General features: G+C 42.2%; 1 protein-coding gene across 4 annotated transcripts in view; it reads left to right on the forward strand.

Annotated features, from left to right (window-relative positions):
- The first annotated feature begins 3472 nt into the window (after positions 1–3472).
- LOC147226625 (protein Aster-B-like) overlaps positions 3473–13801 on the forward strand; it is a 28950-nt gene continuing 18621 nt past the window's right edge. Inside the window, exons 1-3 of one of the 4 annotated variants that reach the window (XM_086160528.1) lie at positions 3473–3615; positions 12578–12821; positions 13369–13389. In XM_086160528.1, the coding sequence (XP_086016654.1) occupies positions 3593–3615; positions 12578–12821; positions 13369–13389 (288 nt within the window). In that variant the 5' untranslated portion in view covers positions 3473–3592. Of the gene's footprint in view, positions 3616–10467; positions 10544–12577; positions 12822–13368; positions 13390–13801 lie in introns of those variants that run through there. The other 3 variants (XM_086160529.1, XM_086160530.1, XM_086160531.1) reach the window with 3 other exon arrangements.

Genomic DNA, 13801 nt, shown 5'->3' on the forward strand with positions numbered 1-13801 from the left:
GAATTTTCAAAAAAAAAAAAAAAAACGTAATTGGTATTGTTTTTAAAAGTTGAGAGCTTAAACAATATGACGGGACATAGTATTTAACATGAAAAATAACATCCGCTGAAAAAAAAACGGCGATTTGTGACGCTCACAAGACAAGATAAATCTATTATCTTGAGGGCCTCAGGTGGGAATCGGTACGACACACTAAACCCAAGTGAATCCATTTGATCGGTTGGGCTTCTGTGACGAGGGTCCGTCACAGCCACTCAAACAAAGCAAAGAAAGGCAGGGCCGAGGATGACGGACGGGAAAATTTTCACGAAGCCGTCCTATAAAACCCTTCGGCGGTGCATATTTCTAATTCTGTAATGTATGTATGTGCGTATAATAGCTGGTGATCCATGTGCTGCAGGCTGCAGGGATGGCAGGCGGAGCAACAGAAGCACCTCAGGACGCTCTGAGCACTAAGTGACCGATACATCAAGCTTTGGAGATAATGTGGGATATTCTTCTTCGGCGCCACGGTGTAAAGTAAGTCTAATTTATGAATAATTCAGTACTTTATCGGACACTTTACTTGTTTTACTGGACACAGGCACACAAACACACACACACACAAGAGCGTGATTACAATGGGGTGATTTAGGGAGTACATTTTTTTTGTCATTTCCTTGTTCAACTGATTCTCTCTTTCTTTCAATATGCATGAATGGAAAAAAAGCAGAATGCTGGTTTTGGATGCTTGAAATCGGATTTAAAAAAAAAAAAAGATAATAAAACTTTTTTCTCGCATTATACAGAAGGTGAGAAGTGCACTGAGTTGTTGATATGGTCCCCAAAACATCTGGCTTGTCTCTCCTGGCCCTGATCTGTCAAACGTCTTATCATTTATTCCGAGCTCTGCTTTGACTCCACATTCTACTGCAAATGAAGCACGAATGCTGTATTAGATAATTCATAATGTTTTTCTCCTCCTCTTTATTCGGTTTAACAGCGCCCCTGTCATCTTGCCGTTGTCTCGTCTTAAGAATGGAAACCTGTTTTTTTAAAATCGCTTCCTTGCATTTTCCATTAACAGCACGAGTCAGCCGCTGACGTTCTGCAACTTTAAATCAATAAGACGCCGTAAATACCCGTGCAGAGATAATATTGTGCAGACAAAAGGCACGTGAATGCATTCCGGTGAACTAAGAAGCACCAATGCAAACCAGCTCGGACAAACCTCGCTTAGGGAGACAAATGCAGTATACCTGTGCCGGCGTGCGGCGCTCCCTGTGGACCGCCGCACGACGCCGGAACAGCAAGTGTGCAGATTGTGAGCAGGTGCACGCCGGACTAAGACGGAGGGCCTAGAAGAAATGGGTCACTCGGAGGGCGCAAAGCGAGCCCAACGGGGGAGGGAACAGGAGATACGGGGAAGGTGCTGGGATAGCTGGAGGGAGCCGAGGCAAACCGAGATAGACGGGAATGAAGGAGACAAGGAGCGAGAGATGGGAATTTAAGATGCAAGAAAACAGAATCCAAACGTTGGACTTTTACTATCTGTTCATCCTGCAGGGCTCGAGAAGGTGGACTTGTAGTTGATGAATGGGTCGCCATGGTAATGCAGAATGTCGGCGTCATGCAGGGCTGTCATATGCGAGTGTCTTCCCTCAGGAGGAGGCTGGCCTTCCACAGGGTCAAGTGAGTGCCGTCGTGGATTCTCAACACTGTCGCCGTAGATTTTATCTTGTAAAAAACAAGGTCTTTTTCTGTTTCTCACTACCAATAGGTTAAACTTTCTCTACTGGCCATGCAGTCACATCAGCATTAACGAAAATTTTGAACGCCGTGTTGTTTCTAATTGGCTCCCTTGCAACACCAGCTCTGTCAAAGGGAATTTATGGACACCATTTACTTTATGTGGCTCGTTACTGCTCATGTCAGCATGTTTTTATGAGCTTTGTGTTTTATCTTTAACTAAACCAGGGCATACCGAGCATAGAGTTGCAATCAGTAAATAAGCAACTATTAAATCATTATATTTTTTTCTTTATTTATAGTTGATCTCTTCAGCACTTCATAACATTTTCTAGCAATTATCCTTGATGGATAAGAATGCATATATATCCGGGTTATGTTGCAAATATTCCTTTTTTTTTAAGTCTCTTATTCAACAGCATTGGTCTTGGATTTCATAAAAGCCCCAGTTTTCTTATTTTTCTTCCTAATTCTGCAGATTCATATGAGAATCAATTGTGTTGTTTTATGTTTGAGAATTCTGCAGAGGTCACGTCTCAGTTTAAGACATCATCACGCGGCATCAAAAATTGAGCATATTTCTTCATCTTTCGGCAATTTTGGCAAACTGTGAGATTCTGCAAATTCAACATCTTTATGATGTGCCTCCGTTAGAAAAACCCTTCTTTGTGAGGGATTCCAGATTACAGTTAAAATTACTTTAGTAGGCTTTTCCTTCCAGTCACTGAGTCTCTCTGAGGAGAAACGCATCACACAGCTGTGAAAGTGTGTTTCTTATTCGCACATATGCAGCCAAGCTGCCCTTTAGTGGCGAAGTAAACTAATATAAACAACCAAAACACTGGCAGATCATTTATTGTAGGTGGCATTAAACTGAATGCGTGTTTTTATTGTAAGAGCAGAGGTTGGTAATCTTTCCAAGAAATTCCAAATTACTTAATGCAAAATTGAGAGAAACACTTGGCGCTTTAGTTATTATAGTTTATCTCACGGATAACTTTTGAAATGCATAAAGCAATTTTCACAAAAATTAAGGGAATTGCGGCAAATCTATGATGAAGCCATTAGCATCTGATTATGTATAATATATGTGTTTTGGAAAATTGTGTTTGAAATACTAACCCTAACCCATCCGACTGAGCACTAGTTTATCTTATTTTCCTGCATAATTACAAAAAAAAATATTCTTGTTCCCCTGTATCGACTTTGCCATAAATGTGAGGAGATTAGAGAGCCAGCTGCCGGCATTGATCAAAACAACAAGGGGAGTAATCCCTGCTGGAGCAAGTTACTGAACGAGACAGTGAGGGTGGAAGTAGATGAATCTTGGGGCTGTTTCACATCAAGGCAGTGTGTGTGTGTGTGTGTGTGTGTTTGTCTGTGTGTCTATCTGCCTGGGAAGTGCTTTCATCTGCAGGGACAGATACTGTCGCGTACGCCGGTTAGAGACACTGCTGCATCCACACACACACACACACACACACACACACACACACACACACACACACACACACACACACACACACACACACACACACACACACACACACACACACACACACACACACACACACACACACACACACACCTCAGGCACAGGGACATGCGCAAAGCCTGCACATACATAAGTCCATGCTCAGCTCTCACACGCAGATGAGACTGAAAGCCGCGCAATGAGGCTGCGCGCTGAAGCTATAGCAGGGTTGTGCTTTTGCCATCTGGGCATCTTCTGTTGAATCCGGCCCCTTCTTTGGGCTCTGCTGCTGGGCCTCCTGCCCCGGGTTTAGCCTTGGCCTCTCTGCATTCATCGCTGAACAGCTGGCAATGACCCGGAGATGGCTGCCGGACAGCGCTTTCTGCACTGATGAAAGGCTTTAAGCTTACCTGGTAAGGTTTCTGATGCTTCCTCTGCAAACCACAGGCACACGCAACATTTTACCACGCAGTTAATAAAAGATTTGAGGTTTTTTTTTTAACTTGTTGTAGTGCCTGTGGCCTGATGGAATTTGTAAAAGGTTGCTTTTTACTCTGAATTGTGCTTTAAAATAATTGCAACGTAGTCTAGGAGCCTCCTGACCTCTTCAGCAGAGTCGCAGGTACTCGGAATTCTGATCTGTTCAAAGTGTCAGTCGGTTCCTAGAGTGAAAGATACAAATCTGTTTCCTGCAACCCCTGGACTACTTGGATAAAATGCAAATACAGCAACATGTGCCACAAACAGTAAAAGTAAAGATAATAATGGATTGAATGTGAAAAAAAAAGAAATATGAAATATTCACTGATTCATATTGGCCAGGCTTCAACCAATATCTAATAAGGATCAAAAATGGTCTGATTAGATGATTTTTTGGGATTTTCTCAAGGTAGATCAAATCAAAATAGGTCACATTTTTACAACAAAATGCAGTAACAGTATGTTAGTTCACATGTAGTGAAATCAGTCGGAGATACTGGAACAGCTGCATAACCTCAATACAACTGACCAGCTTTTTACAAATACCGCACTGCCTCCAACACACAGCCTTAATCCTTTGCCCTTTTGGTAATGTGTTGGCCGGAGCTGCAGCTGCAATCACCCGGAGACACGCGTGCCAAGTTCTGACTTAACACAGAATAACTTTCTCCACAAAAAAAAAAACAGGGTCAACCTCCAAATGATACCTATTTTAGTAAATCCCTGATCAAGGAACTCCAAAGGAAACCCGTACCGCTTTGGAAAGCAGCGTCAATGCTCAAGTAGCATTGGGAGCTGCATTCTTGCAAATAACCAGCAGGGGGTGACCTAAGTAGGTAGGAGATGACTGACCCACAAATTTGGAAGCATTTCCCGTCTTAATTCGCCAACAAACTTGGAATGATATTTCTATTTAAATCAGCTCGTTGCCCGCCCAGTAGAATGCGATATAACGTTAAACGTACACCGGAATAGTGACCTGAAACAGCTCTTAGTCGCAATATGGTCCTCTAAAACGGACCATCCATGGGGCTGCAGAGCAGCTGTGCAAACATCCCCCGCTGCACGAACGAATGAGTGATTTCATGCTCTCAACAGTCTCTGGAGAGATGAACTGACCAGTGTACCGTCATCAAATGATAGTAGCTCACAAATAGCAAGATTACTTTACTTTTCCTATTCCTATTAGGAATAAATGTACATAAAAAAAAATAAAAGAAATGACAGAAGCATCTATGACAGCTTGCCCACCTCGTGCAGCCCCTTTCTTTTTTTCCCCACATATAATATGCAAATCTGTGATTAAGAATTTGTTAAAAATATGTTTTTTTAGGTCCTCTGCAGATTCTTTAGACTGAGTTTACTTGAAGATTTAAACTTCCCATGTTTTGTTACTCCTCAGCAAACAAACCTTTGAAAATTGTCAAAGCCGTCATTTCTTTTTCTTCGGTCTACATGGACAGTACAATTTTAATCAGCTTTTTTAATGCTAAGAAATGTATATAATTAAAATAAATAAATATTTTTTGATGATTAATAAATGAATTAAGTTAGATTATCATTAATCATTCTTTTAGGCTCTTACTTTACTGCTCACAGCAATAAATTGTGTACTGAACCAACTATTTCATAACATAACAACACCAGCATTTTTGTCCGGGAAGCATCAGAATGTGGCAAAATTCCAATTTTGCATAATTAGGAGAACATCCTCTGAGATCAGCGTTCATCATCACACCTTTAGCTCTCCTTATTAAGACTGCACAAAATTAGACCTGAGCAACCTAAGAATAAATGCGTATTAAGAACAGTGTCAAAAAGAAGTCCACAGCGGTGGCCCAAACAACTGAATTCAGAAAGAAGCTGAATTTTTTTCCACATGACTTTCGCTAAAACTAACTTCTACATGTCACCAACTCCCCCGCTGAGGGAGAGCTTTTCTTTCTGCTCTCTGCTGTTCGGAGGCCTTTCTCCCACGTGCACGTCCCGTCGTGTGTCATCCCCACTTTGTCTCCGGGTCTTACTTCCTCCACCGTGCTTCTCACCGGCAGAACTTCTCTTCCCCGTTTTCATTCCTTGTGAGACCTTATTTCCTGAGTTCTCTCCTTAAACTGCTGTGAGGTGTCGATGAAACACACATGGGAACTCACGGTTCCCAGCGTGTGTCCCAAAGGGGCAGTAACCATCTCTTTTATCCTCTTATCCAAAGTTTTGGCAGCATTATCTAAACTAAAAGTCACTGGGAGGCTGAAGTGTCGAGTAGAGCGACACATCCCTAGATTTTTATGGATTACGCATCGTTTTGTGACGGCGCTCCTCGGTGTAACACGAACGCAAGAATCCAACAGCACGGCCGTAAATCCAATAAGTGTTCACCGAAAGCTGCGCGGCTTTCAGATGCAGAAATGAAAGTTCCTATCTTGGTAGCCGGAGCTCAACGAAGGCATGGGTAGCGTAATTTACTCTTCTGCAGTAGTCAGAATATCAGAAGCTCGTTTGTTATTATTACCAAAATATCATGCATTTGCTTGGCTCTCTGTTTAAATATCCTAGCATATGAGCTATGCATTATTCATCTATATCAGTGGTCCCCAAACTACGGCCCGGGGGCCGGATACGGCCCACCTCCACATTTTGCCCGGCCCCTGAACAATACCAGAGATGCATTATGATTTTTTTTTTAATTCAGGCCACGTAATTGTGACTGGTACATGTATAGAATGTAACATTCTAGTCCACCCTTCTACAGTCTGTGCCTCATCTGAAACCCCTCCCTCAAAAAAAAAAAAAAAAAAAAAATCCTGGACACACCCCTGTCAAATAACACAGAATAATGGCGAAAACATTAGGTAAGAGAAAAATAGATTCAGAATGCAGGGTATTTAACCTGGTAGGTGTATTTATCTTGGTAGGTGTTGGTATAAGTTGAGTTTCATAACCTGCTTGCTTTCTGGTTTTCACAGTGAATTTGTTATGAGAGAGCTGCAAACAGTTGTGTCTACAAGAAAGTTAAAGTTCCTTGGTCTTTTTTTCTGTGAAAAGGTTATTATTTATTTTATAAATAGTGTAATTTATATCATTAGTAATGTTATTTATTTTCTGATTTTTCAAGATCCCAGAAAGGGTTAATTTTTGGTTATGTGTGGCTTTCTGGAAAACAATGAATGTTGACGTTTAGACACCTTTGCGATCATCACACTTTTTGTTACAAGCTGGCCCGACCCCCCGTCAGAGAAGGGAAAAGTTATTTGGCCCTCGCAGGAAAAAGTTTGGGGACCCCTGATTGAATATGAATACAATAAAAGAACCACACATATCCAGATCTCTGTTGCAGAAACTGTAGCTCTTTTCTTTTTGGTCACTAACTGCTACATGTGTTTAGTCCAGGGGTCGGGAACCATTTTGGCTGAGAGAGCCATGAAATACACATATTTTAAAATATATTTTAGCAAGAGCCATATAATATTTTTTAACACTGAATACAACTAGGAATGGTGCATTGGTTGGCGCATCGGCCTCACAGCACCAAGACCTTTTCTGTGTGGGGTTTGCATGTCCTCGCCTGGTCTGTGTGAGTTTTCTCCGCGTCCTCAGGTTTCCTCCTGCGGTCCAAAAACACGCAGCGGGTTAATTTGAAAAAAAAAAATGGGGAAAAATTGCCTCAAATGAGTGAGCGAATGTTGTCTGTCTTTGTACGTGGCTCTGCAATTGACTGGCAAACAGCCCAGAATGTGAATTTTCAAGAAAGAGCAACAGCTTCAGTACAAATTAAATTCTTCTTTTTAATTATGTTGATATATTGGTTGATAAAAAATATACCTCTTACCATTGACGCGATGGTTTTTCTGATGGTTTTGCATTCTGGTTGGTACGTAGTGAGGTTAAGCTTCATTTATTCATCTGTGATGAATGGCTTTCCGTTCCTCGCTATCGCTAAAGAACCAGCAAAGCTAGCTGAATGCTGGTCTCTCTGTCTGGCTCGCACCCTGCATAGTAGCTCTTAGCATGCTTTCTGCCTGCTGTCCCCCACCGAATATTTCGAAGCAAATGGCATGTCTCGAAGTGTTGCTTTATATTTCACCATTTCATCGATAACATCTACAATCTCCGTCCATTCCTGTTGAAACGTACGGTACTCGTCATCTTTCTCTTTTCGTAATCCTCCTTGTCAGAAGGGTTTGCTCTGTTAGCTGCCATTTGGCTAAATTAGCTAATAAGACTTTTGAAGTCAGACCCTCCCGTACCCCGAATTACAACTGGGATTGACTTCAGCCATCTGCAACCCTTAACAGGTGCAAAATAAAATAACTGTATGGATATAAGAGGAATCATTTATTACTCACTATGTTAAGAAATGTCAGCTAAGACTTATCCGCAGTCATCAAAAGAGCCACATCCAGCCCGCTAGCTGTAGGTTCCCGACCCCTGGTCGAGTTCATTGGCAATCGATAACAGATACCGAACTTTGTGCCGTCAGCGTCTTTAACAGATCAACTATAGCAAGAAAAAGCATTGCATTATTACAATGAATTATTTTATATAAGAAAAATAGGTGAAGAATTCAGAATCATTTGGATGCAATCAGGATGAAGCACATTCGGCGCTGCGCTTTCACCCTCCACCCCTCGGCATCTTTTGTCACGTTGCAATAAACAGAACGATAGAGGAGATTCGGAATATACCTCATGCCAGCGGCAGCAAAAAAAACTACCCATATTTTCATAATTTCCACTGACTCTACCCTCCTCCCCGCTGGATCTCACACAACTCGCCAGTGAGACCCTGCGATTTGCTGCATGGAGCATTTCAATTGGCTGCTACTATCTCAGGCCATATCATAGGGACCCGTCCCGGGGGGAGGTAAGGAATCTGGGTTACTCCGCTGACTATGTAGCAGGGTTTGAAGAAATGCAGGAAAATGATGTGCAAGATTAAGTAAGAAAGGAAAAATTCTGGGAATTCTGCATAATAGATCTGTGTAATGTGTCAGCAAATAATACGCTTTATGTTTGCCGCAAAGCACATACTTCAATTTTAAACATGTGCAGTGGGGAGAATTACATTGAAGCCTTGACTTTGCTGCACAACCCAAGAGCATCCGCTGAGATCTCAGGTCAGATGGAGGTCACTGGATCCTTTTTCTATTTGCGGCCGCTGCGGTGCATCTCACACCAGGATGCTGAGCTTGAACATAATATATAAAAGTAGTGCACTGATTTTTATTTGCAAAGAATAAAAGTTCTTTTAACGGCTTTCAAAAACGAACGTCACTTAAAATGACCACAGCGAATAACATATGCTTGTGAAATGGAAGCAGAAATTGAAAGCAGCATCCTTTTAACGTTAGCACTTAAAAACACATTAATGTTAAATCGAAAACCACTATTGGTTTCTGGTAATTATCATCCCTATTGAGAACAAGCCACAATAACTCCCTAAACCCCAGCTGTGGATTGTTAGAGTATCTATCTATCCATCCATCGCCGTATAGACCGATAGGGAGCCCAGATAGATAAACGGATAGACGGAGTGGATAATCGACCGATGACGAGCCAACAGAGTTGAATTACACGATGCTGAGATTCCCGTGGACTCCGTATGGGTAAAACCTCTGACGTCTTGGTCTCGAATTTCACACTTGTGTCTTCTCGAATCTCACGGATCGATAAAGCGTCGCCTCACGTGTGGAAGGGTTAGAGGAGGAAGAAGAATGAATAAATAAATAAATGCAAACGCTCTGACACTCGAGCTTCCCAGAGGGTCCCCTATGAAGCCTATTAATATATCGTTTTTCTGCTGTGTGCTCGATAGTCACCGAAGCGTAAGGGTATTGTAAATAATGTGAAATTAACTCTGATACTTCAATCTTACCTAAAACAAAAATTGCTTTTTTTGGCAATCACCTTTAACTTTGCTCAGTTCCTGCCGTTGCATTTCTTATTGATAATCATATTGGTTTGATGCCACACATTTCCAGATGAAAACGATTTCAATCATTGAAGCACGTTTGTGATTTAGCACGTTGGGCTACCACCTTTGTATATGTGAAAATAATATACACTTTCTATCCGTGAAAGGTCACACTGTCAATTTACCGGCCAAACCAAAAATCATAAACTTAAATTATCGTCACTGAAGAAAACTGAAAAAAAGGAAGAATAATATCGTTATTGGATTTGCATGAAAAGTAGGACGATGGGGTGTAATGTTGCTAATCAGAAATAAACCCTTGTGAAGATTAGATTTATATCTGTAAATGAGACGTTCATGCACAAAGCAGTGTGTGTGTGTGAGTATGTGTGTGTGTGTTTTCATGCGTGCCCAGATTAGCAGCAGCGAATGTGTCAAAGTATCTGCGCGGTCTGTTTAAAGGGGAGGGGCCGGGCACATGGTGTGACTGTGAGGGTTAAACAACGTCACCGCTTTCATTCATGACTCTCATGAAAAAGCGAGGCGGGGGAGTGTCTGTCTGCGCGTGATGGTGCAGCCGCTCTGCCTCGCCAGCCAATCACGACGCCGTCCAACAAGGGGGGGCGTGCACGGATGCGAGGGGGGGGTTGCAGCAACAAGAGCTCATGAATCATCCGGGGGGGGGGAGAATAAGACTAGGTCAGAATAAAGAGGGGAATCATGGGACACGCGTGACACCTTGGTCACTGCGTTTCTCTGACATCTGTGCACGGACTCTTTGACAGGGATTTCTCAGAGGCAATCCCTTACGCCTCCTCCTCCTCCTCCTCCTCCTCCTCCTCCTCTTCTCTCTGTTTCCTTGTCTCCTCCTCTTTTCCTGCTGTCTGAATGAGTGGATAATGAAGCAGGTTGAGTCTGCTGATGTGGGCTGAGGTCTTCTATGGCTGCCAGGTTGGTTTGTACCTCCTTTCCCATCTCTGTCACCCTGTTCTCACAGCGTCTGCATGTTTGCGTGGGACGACGAACTCACCTTGCACCATTTTTGCATCCAACCATGTCTGCTGCATCCGATGCATCAGCCTGGGTCGATGCATCATTGCTCCACCAGGATGCATGATCACCGTGTTGCCACCCCGTGTCTGATGTCTTCTTGGCATGTGATATCTGCTCTACAGCAAATGTTTGAATAGATAGCATAATTGCAGTTGTCCACTTTCATGGGTTTTGGATACTAAATGAAAACCGTGAACATTTTGCATATTTGTCTTTTTTTTCCCAAAGTTGCTGGTTAGCTGCTGCTGCTCCCAATGACGTAAAACCATCAAATGGTAGTGACAGTGAGCTTTTACCAATAACACATCACGGGGGATACAGAGTATTGATGTATTAATGTGTGGAGTGACAGGAGGGCCAGGCTGACCCATTTGGTTTGCCGCCGGCTCTGTAATCCTAGCCTTGACCGAAGGCTGACAAGACAGACAGGGTGGGTGGGGAGTGATGGTCCCTGTATGATCCGAATCAACCCCCCCCCCCAAAAAAAAAGAAACGCTAAATGAATCCGCATGCGCTGCAGAACATCCGCCATCTTGGACAACTTCATCTCGTGTGTGTCTATCCACCCCCCTCCGTTTCAAAATAAAATGCAGTGTTAAAAGCCAGAGAAGTAGGTTTAATGTCTGGCAGATGAGCTTTTGGAAATTTTGGGGTATCATCATGCTATCGCATAGCTTTCTGCCAATAAAACCCCTTTGCGATGACTAGAAGGTTTAGTTTTGCTTTTTATTACGCCTTGTATGTATTTATGATCGCAAGACCAGCTGAGATTGACTGATAAAATGCAGCACAGTGGGGTTGGTTTCCACACTGATCTGGGATTAGATTCACTCCTGACTTTCTTTTCACCACAAACTCAACATGGGAACATCGCAATAACTTATCGCTCTAAAACCTTCTCACATTTGCCTTGAAGTGAGACTCAGGGCCCGCAGTGCTCTGCAGATAGAGAGCACGCCGGCTCAGAAGGTCGCAGGTAAAAGCAGCAGACAAGGTGTCAAAGTGCTCTCGAGCCAGACGCTGAACCGCCAGGCAGCTTCGTAGCTACGGTTCAAAACTAAAGTTTTGCTTTTAAAATATGATTCCTGTATATCAAGTGTCAAATTTCATCCAGATTGTGTTTGTGTCCCGTAAGCCGAGTTAAATCATGAGCCTCAAGGTTGTGATTTTATCCATTTGATCACTTCTCCAAGCACAGTATTTTATATTATTGCCGTGCACCCCACCATCAGCGCCACCAGTGTCATGTATCAAGTCAAGTAAAAAATTCCCCAAACGCATGCATATCTATAACTCAAATTACACAAAGACAAAACCGGTTATAAACGTGACATCAATAGGCGCTTATCATTGATACGCTTTACCCTATATTTCCTCATTCTGATGTTTCCACCTGTGCAGTGTTTAAAAAGCAGTTTGAAGTTTGAGAAAGGACCTCATCATACAAGAAGGGTTTATATTTAAAAACAGATCTAATACGCAGGCATACAAAAGCGTAGGCTTGTGTAATACATATAATCCCGCATCATTCTCTTCTCTGTACCAACTACTACCATTTTTGTATTCTATTACAACACACTGTGTCCAAAGGCCAGTGAGACAACGTTTAAGGTGATAGACAGAAGAGACCTTTTTACATCCTTATTCTGTAAATGAAATCAGTGTTTGGTGTCAACATTTTTTGATGATTTAAAAAATAAATAAAATCTGCTGAAAAGTCTATACATTTTTACAAAGTTATGAATGAAACTCACCCTTAAAAAAAAAAAACTACAACACACACACAAATGTTGCAAAAGCTTATATTTTACGATTCAGATAAAATGAATGCTGTGATGTCACAAATAGGTTGGTCATCAGCTGATAAGTTTAGATTAATAAATCAAAAACGGATACTGTTTAAGCTTTTTTTTTTTTTTTCCTATTTCACAGTACTGCCACAAATTCAAACCGAAGCACACCTGCCTGCTCACCAGTCTTGCGAAGGCGCTCCAGCTCGTCCACGCCCCGGCTGAGCCCCGAGGCCGACTGCAACATGGTGGAGAAGAGCACGACGGAGCAGCCTCCGGACCGCTCCCCCAACACCCCCGAGCAGCTGCAGGCATCGCAGCACCAACGCAGCAACTCCCAGTCGGTTCACCCAAACAGCGCCCGCAGCGGAGGCAAGAACTCCAAGGTGAGCGGACGGGCAGACTCCGCCGTCAGGCACGAGCGTGCCCACTGGGGGGGGGGGAATTGCAGCCAAATCCCTCGAGGTGGGAAAACACACACCGGCAAACCAGGACGATCCCTCTGGGAGACACTGTACTTTTTTTCGAAGGTTGTAACAAGTAGGTTGGACAATTTCAGATGGCAGCATGTGCAATTTAACTCCAGACTCTGTCCAAACACATTCAAATCTCTTAACTAAGAATATACTCTTGAAAATGATTGTGCATGTAAAAGGAAACAAATGTTGGGCTCTATTTGTGTATCTGAAGCCAAGCGGGGGGGTTTAGACTGTCGACTCTGCTTTGTCACATCTTTAACTCATTTGACTCCATCCCATGCCAGTATTGTCGTCTGCTTCTTAAAGAAACTTAAAAAAAAAAAAAAAGAAAAAAAAAAAAAAAACATGTTTCTTTTCTCTACATTTTCAACTGAAAATGAATAACTGTAATTTCATTACTTTGTGCGTTTTGTTTTGACTGTATGTCTTTCTTTCCTTCTCATGCATGCAATAGTCTCACAAGCGCCATACTAAAGTAAGCATCATTCTTCTCTGGAACTTTGTTTTGGACCTTATTATTGTCTGGCCAAGCCACTAAAACTTCTCTCCTCCCATAGTCAGCAACCTAAAGTTTGTTTGTGTGAATTTACCGCCACCTTTGATTTAATAGACAATGGCTACAGCTTCCATATGTAGTCACATTTAATCTTTTTATACTCATTCATTTCACATCATTAGCAGCCATTTAATTGTAAACTGTTGCATATTTTGTTTGATAAGAAAATCTAGTCCATTAAGTAATAATGATCAAAAATAAATGTACTAGGAGGCAAAAAAAAAAAAAAATACAGCAACTAAAAAGAAAGGGGTGAAATGGTTGTCGTACCTTTTTACCTTTAAAGCAAAAGGCATGAATTTTTCTTTACGAAGAAAAAAATAATAATATG

Source organism: Fistularia commersonii, chromosome 15, assembly GCF_037954325.1.
Source record: "Fistularia commersonii isolate RoL2024-O1a breed Wild chromosome 15, RoL_Fcom_v1.0, whole genome shotgun sequence".
Classification (NCBI taxonomy): domain Eukaryota; kingdom Metazoa; phylum Chordata; class Actinopteri; order Syngnathiformes; family Fistulariidae; genus Fistularia; species Fistularia commersonii.